This window comes from Alexandromys fortis, unplaced genomic scaffold, assembly GCF_014885135.2.
Source record: "Alexandromys fortis isolate MF-2015 unplaced genomic scaffold, M_Fortis_MF-2015_v1.1 scaffold_53, whole genome shotgun sequence".
NCBI lineage: Eukaryota > Metazoa > Chordata > Mammalia > Rodentia > Cricetidae > Alexandromys > Alexandromys fortis.
The window spans coordinates 1,689,524-1,708,994 of record NW_026067939.1 but is presented as its reverse complement, the minus strand read 5'-3'; the positions used below and the strand labels follow the sequence as shown (position 1 = coordinate 1,708,994).

The 19,471-nt window shown below is 43.1% G+C and overlaps 1 protein-coding gene across 2 annotated transcripts in view; it reads right to left on the bottom strand.

Moving 5' to 3' along the window:
* Positions 1 to 19,471, bottom strand: part of Arhgef26 (Rho guanine nucleotide exchange factor 26) — a 104,392-nt gene that overhangs the window by 15,066 nt on the left and 69,855 nt on the right. For both annotated transcript variants that reach the window (XM_050147412.1, XM_050147411.1), the window contains exon 10: positions 17,579 to 17,733. In XM_050147412.1, the coding sequence (XP_050003369.1) occupies positions 17,579 to 17,733 (155 nt within the window). The remainder of the gene's footprint in view (positions 1 to 17,578; positions 17,734 to 19,471) is intronic.

Genomic DNA, 19,471 nt, shown 5'->3' with positions numbered 1-19,471 from the left:
CCACTCAAACGACAGCACATACAGGTTTCACCTCTAAAAACAGAACACACCCCTGACCAGATCTGTTGTTAGGGTCACGTCTGTATTTACTGGAAGTTCCCAAAGATGTCCTGGGGCTGCCACACCCAGGAATATAAAGAAGTTCTCACATCTACAATAAGACCTATAATAGTGCACACTGTGCTCAAAGGAAGAAGGCAGGACAGAACACCTTACAATCAAACATGGCTGTATCTTTAAAAGATCTTGTTTACTAGAAACAAAGAAGTCAATTGTTTGCAGCACAGAAAATGTTTACAGTGTCAGGACATCTCAGACATAAATCTAACGGCCCAGGAGTCAGGATGTGTACACACACACACACACACACACACACACACACACACACACAAGCACGCATGCATGTGCAAACAAAGAGAGATAAAAGTGGCAGAGGGATAGAGAGGGACCCCTCTAAGACAAAATAAATAAATAAATTAAAATAAAAGCAACATCTCAACAACACTAACAAAAACCACATAGTAAAGGATTGTAAGCTCCTGCACCTACGTCGGAAGGTTTTGTTTGTTAGGTTGGCCCTGACAGAACTCAAGGACGGAGTTCCAGGAGACAAATGAAAGCTACAAGGCTTAGTTTTTACTCTTCTTCTTTTTCAGAATTCATATTCCTTGCTATTCTCTTTTTCCTATCTACTACCCTCTCTTTGATCCAAATCAAAAGCTACAAAAGATTATCACTCAGTAGCAGGCCATTTGTTCCCAATGAACAGTCATTGTCTGGACAGAGAGATTGAAGAAACTGATATTGTAGAAGTGGGATGGCCAAGTAGGCCCCGAATAATGAGAGTTGCATTGATACTGATGTTATATCCAAAGAAGCAAAAGTCAGGAGAATATGCACATGACAGTGTCCTCATTTAAGACGAACTCAGCTCCTGCACCTTCAGCTTCGGCCACTTTTGCTCATTAGGTTGTTCCTGGTAGAAAAGGAAGGACTGAGTTTCCATGGGACAAACGTAAGCTATAATGTTTAGTCTTTGCTCCTCTTCATTTTCAGAATTCATACCTTTCAGGGTTTACCAAAATTAAAAAAAAAACCCAGCTATCAAGTTTCAAAACTGCTTTGAATTTTTTGAAAAGCATTTATTCTAAAAAGAACAATAAGCTTTGGTATTTCAAGAGCCAATAACCACCCATCACTAGTAAGTTAGACATCTTTCCCAGGGATCCGAAGTACAAAAGCACAGACCCATTGGCTCGAGGTAAGAAAGAGGCAGTGTGCAAACCAGTGGAAGACAAGGAAACCATCCCCTTCCCCAGAAAGGGTGGCCATAGAACTGTTGGTGAAGTTTTATTTTTTAACAATCATTAAAGCCAGAAACAGATACATTTTTAAAATGTGCATTAAGTTTTCCTTTAAGCAACAAGTACAGTGCCAGTGATTACTAGCTATGGTAGTTGTTTGAACCAGTTTAGACCAGTTAGCCCTTCAATTGTCTACTTTGGATGTTAAAACGGTGGTCATCCTATTCATAGCTATGGAACTTCACCTCCGGTGTTAATTCAAACTGTGTCAGGATGGAGAACTTAGCTTGATCCAAAGCAGTCTCCAAGAAAGATGTTTTCTGTCTTTTAAGCACTTTTCGGTCACCTATCCAAAACCCACTATTATTTAGGTAGCAAACTTCTGCATCAGGGCCTAACACTTTTTAAAAGTGGGTTTCTATGAAAAAAGACCCGGCATCATGCAACAGTAGGAAGTTGAATTGGTTATTTACCCTGATTAGCTACTTTCAAATCCAGTGAAACAAAAACTGACGAGCGGCTGGCTCCCTCTTGGAAGATACTTCTGGTGTGTTCTCTCACAGACTCTCATACAGATATTTAACCTCCCAAAGGCTCACAATAATGGCCATTATCCCCCTGCCTCTGAGTCTGCTGCCTATTGCACGAAACTCATTCTTATGTCAGTCAGCACGTACAATTTCTCTCCAGTTCAGGACAGCTGATTACAGGGTGTGCTGGACAAGGAAGAAGGGAGCCTACCACACAGGCACTTCTGCTCGCGCAGGTCCCCGAAGGCTGAATCAAATGGGATAGAAACATTGCCTTTCCCCGGGGAGGTTGACTCTAATCAGACTTCCTCATGTTTGTCTCCACCATTTAGCAAACACATGGTTGACACCGTTTCTGAAACAACTTGGATCGTGTAATTAGGAAGTTGAATTGCTCACAGAAAAAGGCAAATGGAAAATCCTTTTCCTTTCCTTGCCTGAACGAGCTTACAGGGAGACTTCCTTCCATTGTGCCACAGGCACTCTGCTCTTGCAGCTGCTCAGGCTGCTGGCTCTGTGCAAGCCATCTCAGCTCAGGGGCAGGGACCCGATCAAGTCCACAGAGTCCGCTGCTCTGCATCTTCAGTGATGATGTGCCTCCCTGTTAAACCCACCTGAAGGCCCAGTAAATCCTGCCCACACTCTTCTTCTTTAAATTATCATCTTAAATAAAAGAAATAAATATCCACAGAGAGCAGGCTATGAAGCTAATCACGCATCCGGTTGTTTTCCCTTCTGGAAGGAATTCTGCGCTAAGACGTTCAGACAACGTCTGAATGCATGCCACACATCGCTGTGGTGTTGAGACAGGAGCCTGATTGTAAAGAGGTCCTTTTAGCTTTTTTGTGGTGCTGGGATGGATCCCGGGACCCTGCACAGGCTGGATCGGCACTGAACCAATGAGCTCCATCGTTGGCCCTCCCTTTATTAGTCGAATAATTATGGAGCACTTTAACTTCCTGTCCCATAGTTTCTGCAAAGGTTGGAACACTGCTCATAGTGGAAAATTATTTGTTATTTATTTATTTGGATATTATTTCCTTTAGACCGGAAAGACATTTAAACACCACATATAACAAGTTTGTGTTTAAAATACACAAATGACATAGTACATGAACATCTGCAGCACTGAACACAGAAATAAGCACCCATTTCAGCCCAGATGAGGACAAAGGGACCTTGATTTACGGTTTTGTTCAACTTGGGAAGAAGAAAGTGTATACCATTAAGAATTGACGCAAGCTGGGACAATGAATGTGTTAGTGTGCCATGACTTTCTGCACAATTGACCTATTTCAAAGTAAAAGTAGAAAGAAAATAGGTTTCACATCAAAAGTGTACAGGCGTGAAAAATATCAGTATTGTCACTTCAGGTGTCTGTGGATGTCTGGGGTTCAATGAACCACTAAGTAATGGGATGTCTTCTTTAGCCCACCAACTGCTGACTGTCTGTAGAATTCATTACTAGTTGAAGTATAACCACAAAGTGACCATGAATATTACGACTGAGAAAAAGAACGGCAAATAATAGCTCTCCTAAACATCAATGATCCAGTTGAATAGGATCCAAGAGGGCCAGTGAGATGGACTCAGGGATAAGGGTTACTCTGAGGAGCTGAGTTTGGTACCCAAGTCCAAAGGGGAGAACTGAATCCTATAAGCTTTCTTTTGGCCTCTACACACATGCCATGGTAATACACACACACACTATTTAGTATTTGTAATAAAGTTTAAGATTAAATATAATTGATAAACCCACCTCATTTATAACATCAGGAAATCTGATGTTATACATTTGATTGTAATAATCAAATCTTTACAATGATGCTTATCAGAATTTTCTACAAGAAGACAATCTTGATATAAAAAGGTATCTGTTCTTTCTAATGTAATTTATAATTTTAATCCAGTCAGTCCATGCAAATCCAAACATGGTTTTGTAAGGAGAGCTGAATAGAGGGGTTTATTTTAAACAATGTGGAAAGATAAACCTGCAGAAATAACTAAAAAAGACTCTACAGACTAGATGAGAATGAATTGGCCCTTGGACATCCTAAGAAGACATTTATAAATCCATAGCAGTTCAAGGACCAGGACAGGGCATGATTTGACAGATGGACTAGTGAAATAGACTGATGAGTTCATACAGTGATTAAAACACATTTAGGGACTTAATATAGGATACAGATGGTTTCTCAAACATGTGAGGAATTGATAACCATTAAATAATTTTGGGAGATTTGGAGAAACATCTGACATTGCTTAAAAATTTCCATTCAAATCCTTAGATTATGTCTGTCAAAGTCTGTAAGAGTCCTAACATGGTGAACAAGACAAGTCAGGTTTGCCTTGCGGTAAGACAGAGGCTTTTAAATATGTGTTGACCTTCTGGGGGACTTTCACCCTGACCCTTACTAGCTATCATCCTAGAGAGCAACTTTTGTTGGCCAGAAAAGGAGAAGGGATGCTTGAGCAAGATGGATCTCGGCGGTGAAGGAAAATAGTGTTGGCAGGGAAGGCCAAGGGCTGTGCTGTAAAGAGCAGCTTCCCTACTGTTGAAGGCACCAGAACGCTTGCATGCTTCACATACTGTTCTAAGAACCTATTCCATGGACCAAGAATGACTGGCAGAAGCCTAAGCAGCTCTTTCAACTGTTCCTTTCATAAACAAAGTTAAATTAAGAGAAAGTGGTGTTATAAAGATTTATCAAATATCCAAACAGCACACTGACTCCTAGCATATATCCTCAAGGTAGTGGCAAGATTTGTTTTTCTTTCTTTCTTTCTTTCTTTCTTTCTTTCTTTCTTTCTTTCTTTCTTTTTTCTTTTTTTCTTTCTCTCTCTCTCTCTCTCTCTCTCTCTCTCTCTCTCTCTCTCTTTCTTTTTCCCTATTCAGTATGCCTTTTCCATAGGTTTTATCTAAAACATTCATACGGCCTCAGTCCTAAAAAAAAAAACAAACAAAAAACACGCCAGCAACAAGACGAAGTCTCCTGAGCTAGTAGTTGCTTGTGCTTCCTCAGACCAGCACTCACAGACTAAGGAAACAGTTCCCCAAGGTCACCAGGGCCTAGCATCCCATGAAATACAGTGCCCGGGGCATTGGCATCATTCTTCTGGATGCCAGCAGAGAAGTCGATGGGGGCATGCACCTGTGGCATTCTGAAACGCTATCCTCCCCAGTGCTTTCCATGGCATTTCCCAGGCATCCTCTTCCGAGCCATCCTACAGCCACTGGCTTTTCTCACAGGGATGTCATGGCCGGCCACTCTCCCAGGAGAGCTCAGGTCAGGAGCTTAACAAGACTGCAATGAACGGACAAGAACTCCTTTCTGTTTTCCTGAGGCTTGTACAGGAGCTCTCCCTCTGCAGATTCCAACTTGTTTCCCTGCTCATTCAGTAACATGACTTCAAAATCCCTATACTAGCTTCCGTGCTTAACTGGCATTAAAATGCTCCAGTCACACACTGCTGAGACAGAGGCCCTTGAACAATGCTGGAATATACTTCAAGCTAAGGGATTAAACAAAACAAAACAAACAAAACAGAACAAAACAAAAAAGTGATCTACCTGGTTGAGACTGATTTCATACAAAGTGAGGCTTTACACAGCTAACAAGTAATTTTATGGAATTTTTAGAAGTAATGGATTTCAGCATGGCAGCAGGCTTACAGAACTGACTCAGCCGGCCTGCTTAGAGCGAGCCCATCACACACCTGCTTGGTGAACCTGATCAGGGCTGCAACCCTCTCCACGCGTCCACTGCTCGCATTTGTACAGTGGTCTTAACAGCACGAAGGCACCAGGTTGTTGCGGGGATTAAGTGAGATAATAGGTGTATAATTACGTCCTTGTCGTGCAGAGCGCTTCGAATCACTCCTGGATCACACCCAATGTTAGCTATCAGTTTCTGTTGTTCTAACAGAATACCATCCATTTCCACTGCCTGGGAATGCCTCAAAGGCCTGATAATTACATATGCCCTGCAAATGGATGAGCAGACTAAGCAGGATTCAAATTAAATACTCATATCAGGAGATTCATGATCTGCCAAGAGCCCTGACTTGCAAAGATGCGATATTTACATTGACACTGGTTTCAACTAGCCTTTTTTATTCAGTTCCTCAAAAATTGTTCTCAAGACTAACAAACATGCTACACACTTCCTACCCATTGTCCGGAGAATAATAAAGGGGAGAGGTAATGAGGCCCTCATTCGCTGGGATGAGAAGCATCTGTTGTGATTAACCGCCACCAGAAAAGATGGCCAGAGTCCGCAGGAGGGCCAGATTCCACAGCCCAGCAACTGCAACACCTATCATCCTTAACCAAGAGGAGACAAGCAGTTCTGAGAGCTGTTGCTAGAGCCCCCGCGGTGATCAGTAAGTGGCATGATCAGAGAACAAACAGACAGCCTCTCACATAGGTAACAAGGTGACCCCAGATTACAGGAATCACCCCACTCTGGTTTAGGCGTATCGTCATTGATTTACACCACAAAAATGGAAAATGCAGTTGGGTTGTCCTTTACTGTCCTGAGGGAACTCTCAAAGACGTTAAACCTGTAATAAGTTATGTCCCTCATTCAGATCTGCGTATTCATATATCATATTTTCAAATATGCTCAGCATATCCTATAACAACCAACACGCTATGGAAATAATTGCTATGCCCTACCATCTAAAGAATAACAATATGAAAACATCTGTATAAGTGCAATACAGCAACTCCCAGCCCTAATTTGCCATCTACCATGGGCTGATTTCACGCCCATGGAGGCTGGCTACAATAGGAGGGTTCCCAAGTACGCAGCAAGGGAGGGTGCTAGAGACAAATATCCCCACGAAAGCACTCGTCACAGCTCTTTGGGAAGAATGAGGGTATGGCACTAGTTGTCCCTGCCCTGATGGCTAAGATGGGTGATGGGGAGAGACAGGCACTTATTCCTAAAAATCTCTAATTTCAAAGGTCAAAAATTCAGGCCTAGTCCTGCAGTATGCTGTAGTCTTCTGAAGTGAAACATGGCCTGAAGATTTCAGACTAGTTTTTAAACAGTAAAATGTAGTGCACGGGTAGTAATTTGATTTGTGGCAAGACTTTTTAGAGAGACAAACACAATGCTGAAATTAATATGGATCGCCTCAGTTACTTCGTAGGGATTACTGAAATAGCCAACACTCTGTATGCACTGTCGTACAGAATTTGAACACATTCCACAATAAAGATGACATTATTACTCCTATTTTACAGAAAGGGACACTGAGATGCTGAGAGGCTGAAACTGCTTCGTGCAAGGTCACATGGCCAGGAATTGAACCTTACTCTTTCTGACCCTACACATCAACAGTGTGCTGCTTAGGTGCCTCCACCAGGGAGTAGGGATGTCAATTCTCCTTAGAGACACAGAAAAAAAATTCTTTGGGATGCTAGAGCAATAGTGTGGGGCAGTGAGGAAAAAGAAAATTATTATTCATTTCTCACTGTCTTCAATATGGGAGCAAATGCCACAGTGATCAGCAGTACATATGCTTAGTATACCTGTAGTAAAAATGATTTGAATCTGAATTCTTTAAGTGTGATTTCCCAAGAATTTTTTTTTTCTGCAAAGAAAAACAACTTATATCAGGTGGTTTCAGTTTTCTATACTAGGAAAGAACACAACCATGGAAAAACTTATGACAGAATGGAACTAGGCCAGGACAGTTCCTGGGAGCCTGCCACATTCCCTGAAGCCACTGGGCATTCAACGCTGATAAGAACTGAGTTCTAGAGTAAGACCCTGACCTCACAATGGTGACCTGGTGGTACCACTACAGCGAACTCATCTTCTAAGCCCCGGCTGAGCTATGTTTATAAGATTTAAGAAGCAGGCATCAGGGAGAGGAATCTATAGCTTTAAAGGGATTGCTGTAAAGGAGAACCCTTCACACTGGCGGCTCAGGAACGGCAGTGCAGTGGGAAACCTGCAGACATGATTCAGCCCCGCACTGGAAAATCACTTTTAAAATGGTGAAACAAAACATATTCCATCAGGAAAAGAAAGCCCACGGAGGGGACAGAACCTTTTTCAGCTATACATCAGACAGAAGATTAATATTCAAAATACAAAATACAAAGATCTCAACAAAACAAAACAAACGAAAAGACTCAAGAGAGCAAATGACCTAATTTAAAATGCAGGCTTTGGATCCAAACAGGTAGCTCACAAATAAACAAAAATGGCTAAGAAATGGGTTGTGTTCAGCGTGACTAGGGAAATGAGAAGTAAAGCTACTTTGAAATTTTATCTAATCCTGGTCATAATGGCTGAGAGGAAATGAAATTGATAATGAACACGGTGAGGGTGTGAGGAAAGAGAACCCCCGTTGACTGTTGGAAGGACTACAAACTGGTGCAGACACTCTGAATCCATGTGGGAAACTCTCCAAAAGCTCCAAGTAGCTTCACTATATAGCCCAGCCCCGCTATAACACTCCTAGGCACACGCCAAAAGGACTTGGTATTCTACTACAGAAATACTCGCTCAGACATTCTCAGTGTTGCTTTATGCACAGCAGCTAGGAAATGGAAACAACCTGCATGTCCCTTGCCTAATAAACTGACAGGGAAAATGTGGTGCACACACACTATGGAATACTATTCGGTTATCAAGAAAAATGAAATTTTCTGGCAAATGCAAATTTATGATGCAATTTTGCATAAAACACAAATGCAGGAACGAGAAAATATTATATTGAGTGAGGTAACCCAGACCCAGAAAGATGGATGTTGAATGTTCTTACTTGTGGATCCCAGCTCTGAATCTTTAGATATGTATAACCATGAGTAACCACAGAAACCAGGAAGGTAGAAAGAGATCATGATGGGGGAGAAGGGGCTTTGGAGAAGGGGTACTGGGAAGCTCAGAAGGGGACAAGGGGAAAAAGGGGAGGGGCTTTAATTAGGGAGGACAGAAGAAGGGAACAGAGGGGGAATGAAGAAAAAAGGAAGATAACACTAAGGATGTTTAAAAAGATATAGGGAAACACTTTATATACTTAAATATGCATGCATGAGTGTTTGCCTATATGTGTGTGGTTTAAATAGGGTTCTGCCACATGGGGTGGCAATATTCCCCTTAAAGGCAACAGATATTCTTAAAAAAAAAAAATCTTCCAGGCCTAATCAAGGGAAATTTCCCTTCTATTTGTTGGTCAGAACAAAGCAATGCCTGAAGGGAAGCTGCACGGCATGGGACTTCCTGCTCTCCGGCTCTCATACGATTTTGGATTTTCTGTCGCGTTTCGGATTTCAGAATGAGAGATGTTCAACCTTAGGTGTTTCCACCAGTGTCGTTCTCTGTAACATGACGAGGATTGTAGGGGACCGCGACAATGGTGCTGCGTTGCATACACGTTCAGAGTAGCGTGAACTGCAAGCACCACATGTTCACCATACATGCGCTTCTCTGTGACCACTGACCTAACTAGAAGTAGTCACACGGCTGATGGTTGTGAGGACAGGTAATCGGGAAATGAGTGGAAAACAAGCCAAGACTATGTAGGTTTCGACATGCTTCTATACTATGGCTAGCACTCTGACGTCGCCCATCTACATGCCAGCTTAAGTGTCTGGCAGGTGCACCTGGGCTGCTAGGCACAAAGAAGCCCCTGCCAAGCAGATACTCAGTGAGCCACAGACAAATGGCCAGTGTTAGGAAGAGGATGCGAGTCTAAAGCTTCTGTCACTGTTCCTCGTCATCCATCCATCCTAAAGGCGAGGTGTTGGGATTTCCAAAGAACTCTTCTTATTCTTGTTGTTCCTTTTGGAAACTACAGCTCCCAGATTCCTCCTGGATTACGGACACCTGCACGCACGGGCGTGCACAGGTGCAGGACATTTCTTCCAGATACCCTTGCGCTTCTCGTTAAAAAGCGAGCTTCCACGAGGTCTCCCTCTCTTGCCCCTTACCCTTGTGTGTCTTGCACACCTGTCCCTTATCGTGCCCCCCCCCATTAAAGTGCACCCACGTGGGAGCCGCGTGTCTGTGTCTTCTCCTTTTGTGCGTGTTTTGTCTGTCCTGTGTTTGTCTACACACACACCCGCTTTAAAAGAATAATAATTCTCCCAAGAAACTTGTGTTAAAGGGTGACCTACAGGAAAGGGGTTCTGAGGTATGGCTGTCACTATCTAGTGCCTAATCGGTTCTGCCTTCATTGACTCAGCTCTGGCTTCATTGACCCAGCTCAGGGACACTGCCTGACTGGACCAAAAGAAGCATTTCTCTTCTAGTCCTTTCTGACGAGTTTGCTCTGGATCCTGTCTGTGGAGCTTTCCCCAGCCAACACAAAAGGAAAAGCCATTTAAGGAAAGCTGCCCTTTGGGCAGTCATTTCTACATAGTTTCCTATAATTGGATGGCACCCTGCCGCTGCAGACACCGGCAAGCATGATGCTCTATTCATAGGGTCAGAAAGCAAGCCTGGATCCAGCATTAGCTGTGGATAGCAAGGGGCTGAGCTTTGGATAATGAATGAGCCTGGTTTCTAATCCTCATGTATCATGAAAAACCCACCATCACTATTATTCGAGCTACTGTGATTTGGGGAGTCTGCTGAAAGCATAGCGAACGATCCAGCAATGAGTTTCCCAATGAGGAAGAGAGCGTGCATGGTTTCCCAAATGGGCTTCATTTCTCTGGCTTTGTCTTTAGGCTGAGAGTGTGAGAGGGGGTGATAATTCAGTATTTCTACTTCCTAAAACCTTCGATATAAGGACACATTTACTGGTACCTAAAACACTCATCAATGCTATAATAAAAATCAGAAGCAAATAAAAACGGCCTATGTGGAGTAATTTTATGAATTGAAGCTATGTGACATTTACAAAAGTATATGGGTGATGTTCCAGAAAATGTCAGAAACCACATCACTTACTAGGCAGAGTCTGTTTTTTTTTTTTTTTATCAAGATTAAGTTATTACTATTTATTTAGGAACTGGGATATAGTTGAGTTGACAGAGGTCCTGCCTACCCTGTACAAAGTCCTGGGTTCTATTCCCAGGAGTATATAAAACTGTGGTGGTCCACACCCATAATCCTAACACTCTAAAGGTAAAGGCAGGAGGATCAGGAGCACAGTGCCATCCTTGGCTACAGGGTGAGTTAGAAGCTAGCATGAGATACGTGCAGGCAGGCAGGCAGGAAGGAAGGAAGGAAGGAAGGAAGGAAGGAAGGAAGGAAGGAAGGAAGGAAGGGAGAAAAAGAAATAGCACGAAAGTTTATTATTTATAAAGACAATACCCAAAACAAAGGAAGACATAAATATCCTTCCTGAAGTCTGAGCCAAAGCAAAAGTGAATAACAAGGATACAGAAGGAAAGGCTCACATACACACACACACACACACACACACACACACACACACACAAATAGCCACACAGCAGCTGCATCTAGTCTGCCTAAGACACCATAGATGTCCTCAAAAGGACTCCCAGGAGAAATAGTCTGGATCATTACACCATCAACAACTCCCTAGGAAACCAGCTCCACCATGAGGAAGACAAAAGACAACTCTACACACTCTGGAGGACAAGGCCAGACCAAGCCAGTCTCCAGAAGTTCCAGACATGAGACAGAATGAATAGGGCATCCATGCAATGGGGCTTCTGTTTGGCCACCTGTGGTGGTTTGGGGGGGACAATGGCCCCCACAGACTCATAAGGAGCCACACTGTCTGAAAGGATTAGGAGGTATGGCCTTGTCGGAGTAGGTGTGGCCTTATTGGAGGAAGTATATCGCTGGGGGGGGGGGGTGAGCTTTGGGTTTTCAGAAAGCCAAGTCAGACCCAGTCTCTCTGCCTGCTGCCAGTAGATCCAGATGTGGAACTTTTAGTTCTTTCTCTGGCACCATGTCTGCCTGCACGCTACCGTGCCCTGCCATGGTGACATGTAGACCAGCCCCATTTCAATGTTGTCCTTTATAAGAGCTGCTGTGGTCATGGTGTCTCTTCACAGCAACAGAACATGGGACAGCATCAGTCTGAGTGGCTCGTCCTCGGCAAATACTTGTCATACGAGCATTCTTACAGCTAAGTGCCTGGCTTCAGCACAGGGGACATAAAGGTCAATATGAGACACAGGTTCATAGTGGACATTAAATGTTACAGCCAGGAAAGTGTCCAGTTTTATCAGATCACAGGGAGGCAGAAAACAGACTTAGACGGTAGAATAAAACCCCCAAGGGATATGGCCATTAATGTAAGCCTAAAGATGAGAAAGTTGCCTAGAGAAGTCTGAAGTGAGGGGAGGGCAGGGCAGAGGGGAAGCAGTCGAGGTAGAGAGAGAAACCTGTGCTAGGGCTGGCATCTGAAGTGGGGTGAAGAGGCACAGATGCAGGACGAGGACAATGAGGAGGAGATGGAGACGGATGTGCTTGTGAGGCATTTGTGCTGAAAGCAAGATAGGACGTGGAGGCTAAGTTTTACAAAGGGTGAAGCTCAGTAGGTTCATCTTTAAAACATATTCTGAATGTGGAGGGTAAGGAGCAAGGAGAGGAAGTGCCTGGTGCCTGCTGGGTCTATCTTGTCGGAAGAAATGGAAAGCACTGGCAGAAGGGCGGTGGTGATGTGGAAGAGAAGGATTTCACAAGCTGCACAGAACTCCAGCTACACTGAAGGCTGTGACAAACCAACTGCCTGTGAGAGCCCAGCAAACCCAGACAGGAAGGTTACCTTTTAGGTTTCCCATAGCAGCCAGAGGACAGAGGGGCCATTTACTAAGAAGGGAATGGAGCCAGGAGAAGGTGAGAGGTGATGGGAAGGATTTGAATATGAGCAATCTGTGAAACCACCAAACAGAGACATTCAAGTCATATGACCATGACAATATTCTGAAAACTATTTTAGAAAATGGAGTGACTTGGTGTAGAAGAAACATGTGGTCCTGAGCTACCTTAGACCATCACTGCACATTTCTTAATGGTGTTTAAGTGAGGTGACAAGAAGGGGCCAGGCGTGTAGTGGGGTTGGATTGTATGCTGCAATGAAGAAGGGTGGAGTCCTAACTCCTGGCACTTTGGGTTTTGTTTTTTGTTTGTTTTGTTCTTTTGAGACAGGGTTTCTCTGTAGCTTTGGAGCCTGTCCTAGAAACTAACTCTTGCAGACCAGGCTGGGCTCGAACTCACAGAGATCCAATTGCTGCTGCCTCCCGAGTGCTGGGATTAAAGGCGTGTGCCAACACCACCCGGCACTCCTGGCACTTTGAAAGCTGCCTTATTGAGAGATAAATCCTTTGCAGATGTAACCCAGTCATACCAGATTGGAGTAGGCTCTGCATCCAGTAACTCAGCAATGAGAGGTGGGGGGCTCAGAGACACACAGAGGCACAGGCAGCAGAGAAACAGGTCATATGAAAGGCAGGCAAACTGGAAAGAATGCCTGGAGTCACTGGGAGCTGGAAGAGGTGAGGCTAGCCCTTCTGGACCCTTAAGTCATTCATTTATTTTTAGTACTGTAATACAGCAGCTATAAAGAGACCAACCATGAATAAAAAGATGGTAAACTGTCTCCCAGAGTTTGAGAGTTTTAACCAACTAAGGTCTTAGATTAGGGCCAAACGTACATAACTTCATAAGGCTGAACATGTGGGTAGAATCAACAGCCAGCTTATTGTGTTATTCTTGGCGTGTATCAGCTACAAAATGATAGTACATATAAACCCACTACTATCTGATAACCTATCATGTTTATAATGCACTATTTCTATTACTGCTGTGTCAAGCCATGCACTGACAGGCGCCTGGTGTCGGAGGTCCTTCTGTTTATGTGTTGTGCTTTCATTGTTAATGAATAAAGAAAATGTCTGGGCCTTTTAATAGGGCAGAACTTAGGTAGGAGGAGAAGACAGAACTGTGAATTCTGGGAGGAAGAGAGCAGAGTCAGAGACAGACACCATGGAGCCACCAGAATCAGACATGTTGAATCTTTCCTGGTAAGCCACTGCCAGGAAAGTATTCTATGTATTAATAGAAATGGGTTAAATCAAGGTGTAAGAGTTAGCCAATAAGATGTAGGAGCTAATAGGCCAAGCAGTGTTTTAATTAATACAATTTCTGTGTTGTTATTTCGGGGCTAAGCTAGCCAGGCTGCCGGATGAACAAGCGGCTCCTTCCCCTGCAACATGTACTAACAGTACTGAGAAAGCAAATCTGGGTATTCTGAAGAGGCTTCCACCTGGGGAGGCAGTAGGCAACTTTCCTGGAGACGGTTTTATTAGCACAATGGGAAGAGGCATTAGCAAACAGTGGATGGAGACCAGAGATTCTGTTTAAAACTACATCACAGAATTCCCCACCCCCCAACAAAGCACAGGCCCTATATCAACACTGCTGAGGTCAGAATCTGGTGGGGTCTTGGTAGCTTCCAGTCCCAGCTTCAAGCACCAACAAATTTACTTTCTGATCAAAAGAAGTCAAATTAGATGTATCCCTTTGAAATTTGGCAGAATAAACTATTAATAAAATGACTAACTAGCAACCCAGATAGGTTTAAAAAAATTATGTTTTCTTCCAATCTAAAAATTGTGAAAAAAAGAAAGAAAAAGAAAAAACACTATCTTTGAAGACAACTCCATGGGGCTAAACCACCATAAGCAAACACGAGCTATATGGTGAAAGGCCACACACTCAGCAAGCTAGGAAATGTGTATAGTACGCCCCATGCAGCAGTCTGGAACGGAGGAGAAAAAATAGCGGTCCCCCATAGAGCCAGTCTCAGTAGGTAGAAAGAAAGCCTTCCCGTGCAACAAACTACTGGCATCCATGCTAAGCTCCTTGCTGGAACCTTATAGTTTCAGTCAGTCCGTGGGTGGCTGGATCAGCCCTACAGAGCTGGCACAGATAAGGAGCCCTTATCTCTCTGCCTTGTAGATGGTCTGAATTATTGCCTGACTCCAAGCAGCTATATCTCCTTCACCGCTGCCTCTGGCATGCAAAGCATCTGCATTTGCCTCCTTGACGCTACTGTGTAAATACAGCAGCACATACTGTACATTTCACACCCAGCCTGCTTAGCAAGGCTTCTTTCCCGCAGACTAGTGTCCGTGAACCAGCAGTTTCCAAGGGGATCTCCTCAGCTGGGAGGACTTCAGACATTCGACGAACTTATTGACAGGGCAAGAAAATGCCAGTTTTGGCAAACGCTAATTAGATGCTCGGGGTGCCCTTTCCGCTGGGAAAATACGCCTTGCTCTTTCTGTCATTCGGATTATGATTTCAACAACATACTTGGGCCCACGAATTTGGCGTAGCTGTATCAACACGAAATGTAATGGCAAAGCCACCTGTCAGGAGGAAAATCAGCTGCTGAGCGAGAAAACATCTGCCCGAATTCTGCATTTACTGCCTAGCTCTGTGCAAGTTCAAGAATAAAAGCTGCACTATCCTGGTTTTAGAACGGCCTCTAAAGATGATAACTCTCGCCAATTTATCAGTCAACAGTCAAAACGACTCTAATATTTAAAACTGGCAGGGTTTTGTGAGCCTTTATTTTATCATTCAACTCAGAAGATTAGATAAAACTGTGGGTCCACGCGGGGAGACAGCTGGAAGATGTTAGAAATCAAGAGTCTGACACACATCATTGTGCCCCCTAAAACTTACTTCGTGTTGAAAGCCAAGCTTGGTGGTACACAGTATTAAATAATCCCAGTATTAAAGAAGCCAAGGCAGAAATGATTGACAGAGACCAATCTGGTTACACAGTGAGCTTCAGGTTAGCCTGAGCTAACTAGAAAAAAAAACTGTCTAAAATCCCAACAACTCTGAGAAAAAAAAAATCTTTATAAAAGTCAAGATAACATGCTGTGCTTGCTAGGTTTTTGGGAAGAGAGACCCTCAACTAAAAAAAAAAAAAAATGCCTCTACCTGACTGACCTGTAGGCAAGCTGATGGGACATTTTCTTGATTAATGATTGATGTCGGTTGGTACATCTTATAGCGGGCAGTGTCATCTGGGGCAGGTAGGACTGGGTCTTATAAGTAAGCCTCGGGCTAGCTAGTAAACACCGCTCCTCCATGGCCTCTTCATCAGTTCCTGCCTCAGGGTTCCTGCCCTGACTCCTCTCTGTAGTGAACGTTTATGTGGAATATAAGATAAAATAAACCCTTTCCTCCTGGAATTGCTTTTGGGGATAGAGCATCCAAGTTCCTGCTCTGCTTTCCTGGGTATATATGCTAGTTTGAATGAAAATGACCCCTATAAGTTCACAGGGAGTGGCACCATTAAGAAGTGTGGCTTTGTTGGAATGGGTATGGTCTTGTTGGAGGGAATGTGTCACTGTGGGGGCAGGCCTTGAAGTGTCATATATGCTCAAGATGCCACTCAGTGAGACGAAGACTACTTCCTGTTGCCTGTAGGATGTAGAATTCCCAGCTACTTCTCTGGCAGCATGTCTGCCTGTATGCCAGCATGCTCCCTGCCATGATGATAAGGGGCTGCATCTCTGAACTGTAAGCTGTCACCTCAATTACATGTTTTCCCTTGTAAGAGTTGCTGTGGTCATGGTGTCTCTTCACAGCAACAGAACTCCCAAGAACTCCCAACAGTATACACCTGAACAATTCATATCACAGTCTGATTAAATAAGAAGCTCAGTCTATATTTTGTTTTGTTTTGATTCATCAGTTAAAAAAGTCAGCAACTCAGAACTAGTAGTAGAATAAATATCCCATGATAAATTTGGACACTTATTGAATATTTTCATAGGTAGGCTGTTTCTACTGTTGAAAGTTCACGCTCCGAACTACCCATTCTATCACATGCCAACAGTTCATCCCATTTCCTTCATACATGGAAATGACCTGAAGTTTGCCATTTTTATTTCCAGACTATAGTCTAAGATGTAAACTGTATCTTATACCAATAGGAAATATAGCTTTATGTGAGTAATGTCATCATTTGATATATGTGACAGAGAATGTCCCCTGGAGAAAGGCAGAGAAAAGAGAGAAAGAAAGAGAGAGAGAGAGAGAGAGAGAGAGAGAGAGAGAGAGAGAGAGAGAGAATATATGTTTATGTGTTTGATGTGTCCAGGGAATGGACAGAGATAAGGAGTGTGAGTGTGTGTGTGTGTGTGTGTGTGTGTGTGTGTGTGTGTGTGTGTATCCTGAGAACGGGAACTGGTCGAGATTTTTAAAAAATATACTGTAAAGATATTAGGTTTGTATGAAATTCCTCTGGTCATCTCCTCAAAGAAGGACATGAATGCAGAGCAGAAAAGCAGAAGGAGAAAAATCACTTGCCAATCAACCGAGATACTTCACTTCCCCAGGAAAGGAGCACGCTCAACACCTTGCCATTCATGGGCACATTTCTTAGATTAATAACATCTTTTAAATTAAGTCACAAGGCACACCAGAGTTGCCCCTAGCATGTCCTTAACCATTTATTTTGATTTATCCAAATGCCCTGGGACAACAGAAGCATGAACAATGCTGTGGGGATAAAGTGCAGCGCCTCGCCTGGCGTGGCAGGAGAACTGAGCGATGTGGAGGTGTCAGATGCCCAGAGCACTGGCTTGTCCCCAGTAAAAACTTAGTAGAGGATGGCTGTGATTACGAGGTTCATAGTGATGCAAGTCTTAACTATACTTGTACTTGGAGACACTGTAGGACAGATGTGACTTTGACTCAACACTTAGGAATTACACAGCCTCCACTCAGGCTTTCGGAGGACGGTGCCCTAACAGGCCACACTTGACCGGCTCACCTTTTCTTCTTAGTGATGATGAGCACGTCGTTGAAGAGGAAGAAGTAGACTTGCTGTTTGGACATCCTCTTTGAGAACAGCACCGTGTCTTCCACGTAGGCTATTAACTCCCCTCTTTTCACCAACCACCGGGAAGAGGAGACGAGGGGAAAAGGCTATAAAGAGAGAAAAACTCAGTGCCCATATCCAAGTGAAGGCCAATAAGACATTATAATCAAAAGGGACATCTGATGAGATGCATCATTATTTTATAGGCTGATAGTAGCAAACTGCAATTGGATATGGTATATTCTCCAGAAAGCACACATTTATTTCTCAACATAAAAACTTACTAGCGTGTCCATACAAAACTGAAAGCCCAAGAAAATGTTATTGGGCCACAAAATTATGACTCTTCTATTAACTCTGAACTTCAAAGGAAAACTGGAGCCACTTGAAATTCAAAAAACTTAGTGGCAAACATCTATCAGTTATTGTAGATAGCTCAAAGCTGAACATAAACATGGAAATCTGTAGATACCTGTAGTTACCAGGAGACCTCTCAAAGTCTGTGTTCACTTTCTGAACTACAAAAGGATTTTTCAAGAAGAAAAAAACCACAAAACTTATGTTTTGTCTAGAGAAATCCGCTCAGCCGTAGACTTGAGAGCACCTGTTTTTAAGTTTATGGTGTCTCCACTGTGTAAACACGCCCCTGAAAACCTCACTCCACTTTCTGGCTATGGAAGTCGAGTTCTTTTACGGAACCCCTCAATCTCACACAAAAGGCTGCACCCAAGGAATTACATTCTGCCTTTGCTTTATTCAGTTTTGTACGAGCCAACTGGAAAACTCTCAAAACCACAGAATAATTTGTACCCTTTTAAGTTCTTTCCTTTTTCTAAAGAATAAAAAGTAAAGTTACTAGAAACGTATACTGCCAAAAATGTAAAAACATATATCCATAAAAGAAGCAACAGTTCCTAGATACATAGTAAACAGACAGGCACAGTAACGTGGCACAGCACACGGCATTCTGCTAAGTGAAGAATGATTAAAAATGGCTGAAGGAAATTGAGGATATTAAGGAGGAAATGAAGAGGCAAAGAAAGGGTTTCATAGTTTTCCAACTTTATAAAGGGCTTTTATAAGAAGGTTATTCATCCGCTGTATACAAATTCAACAAGGAAGATCAAAGATTATGGCTAAACCCAAACTTTGCAAACTGGCTTCTAAGGGAGATCCTGGGGTTTCCAGCCCCTTAATCAGAAGCACACAGTTATGTAATAGGTACAGCAGAGTCCTGTAAGGTCAGCGGAGAAAGAATTGCTTAAGGTAAACTCTGACCTGTGTGCTTAGGAATTGCTACAAAAACACACACGTCAGGTTAGGTCCCGATTGATGCAAGTGTCGGAAGCTCAAGGCTATCCGCCATTGTGTGTTGGTCCTGGGTCTGAACCAAGGACACTTATGATGATGCTCTACCGTATATGTCGCCCTAGGACAATGCTTTGTGCAGCAACTAAGTAAAGAGCTTATCGTTGCTTTTTTTTTTAAAGTAGATTGATTTTTTTTTATAGTCTGTGTATTCCACTAGGAAATATCAAACTTCCACTTATTCACCCCAAATTGAGAGTAGCTTTCAGAATGTCTATGCTTTCTTTGAAAACCAAAGTGTGTTGTGAATGAAGCATTGTGGGAAAAGCCTCCTCTTCCCCATCTCTCTTACCCACCCAGGTCCCACACACTGCCTCCTGCCTCCACAGGTAATGGCAGATGCTAGATCCTTCATTGCCTCTCCAGAAATTTCTTCGGAAAAAGCACTTTTCTTAACAACTATTTTTTTTAACTTAATGATATACATGATTACCTTCATAGGTACCAAAGAACCCAACCATCCTTTGTTTTCCTCTA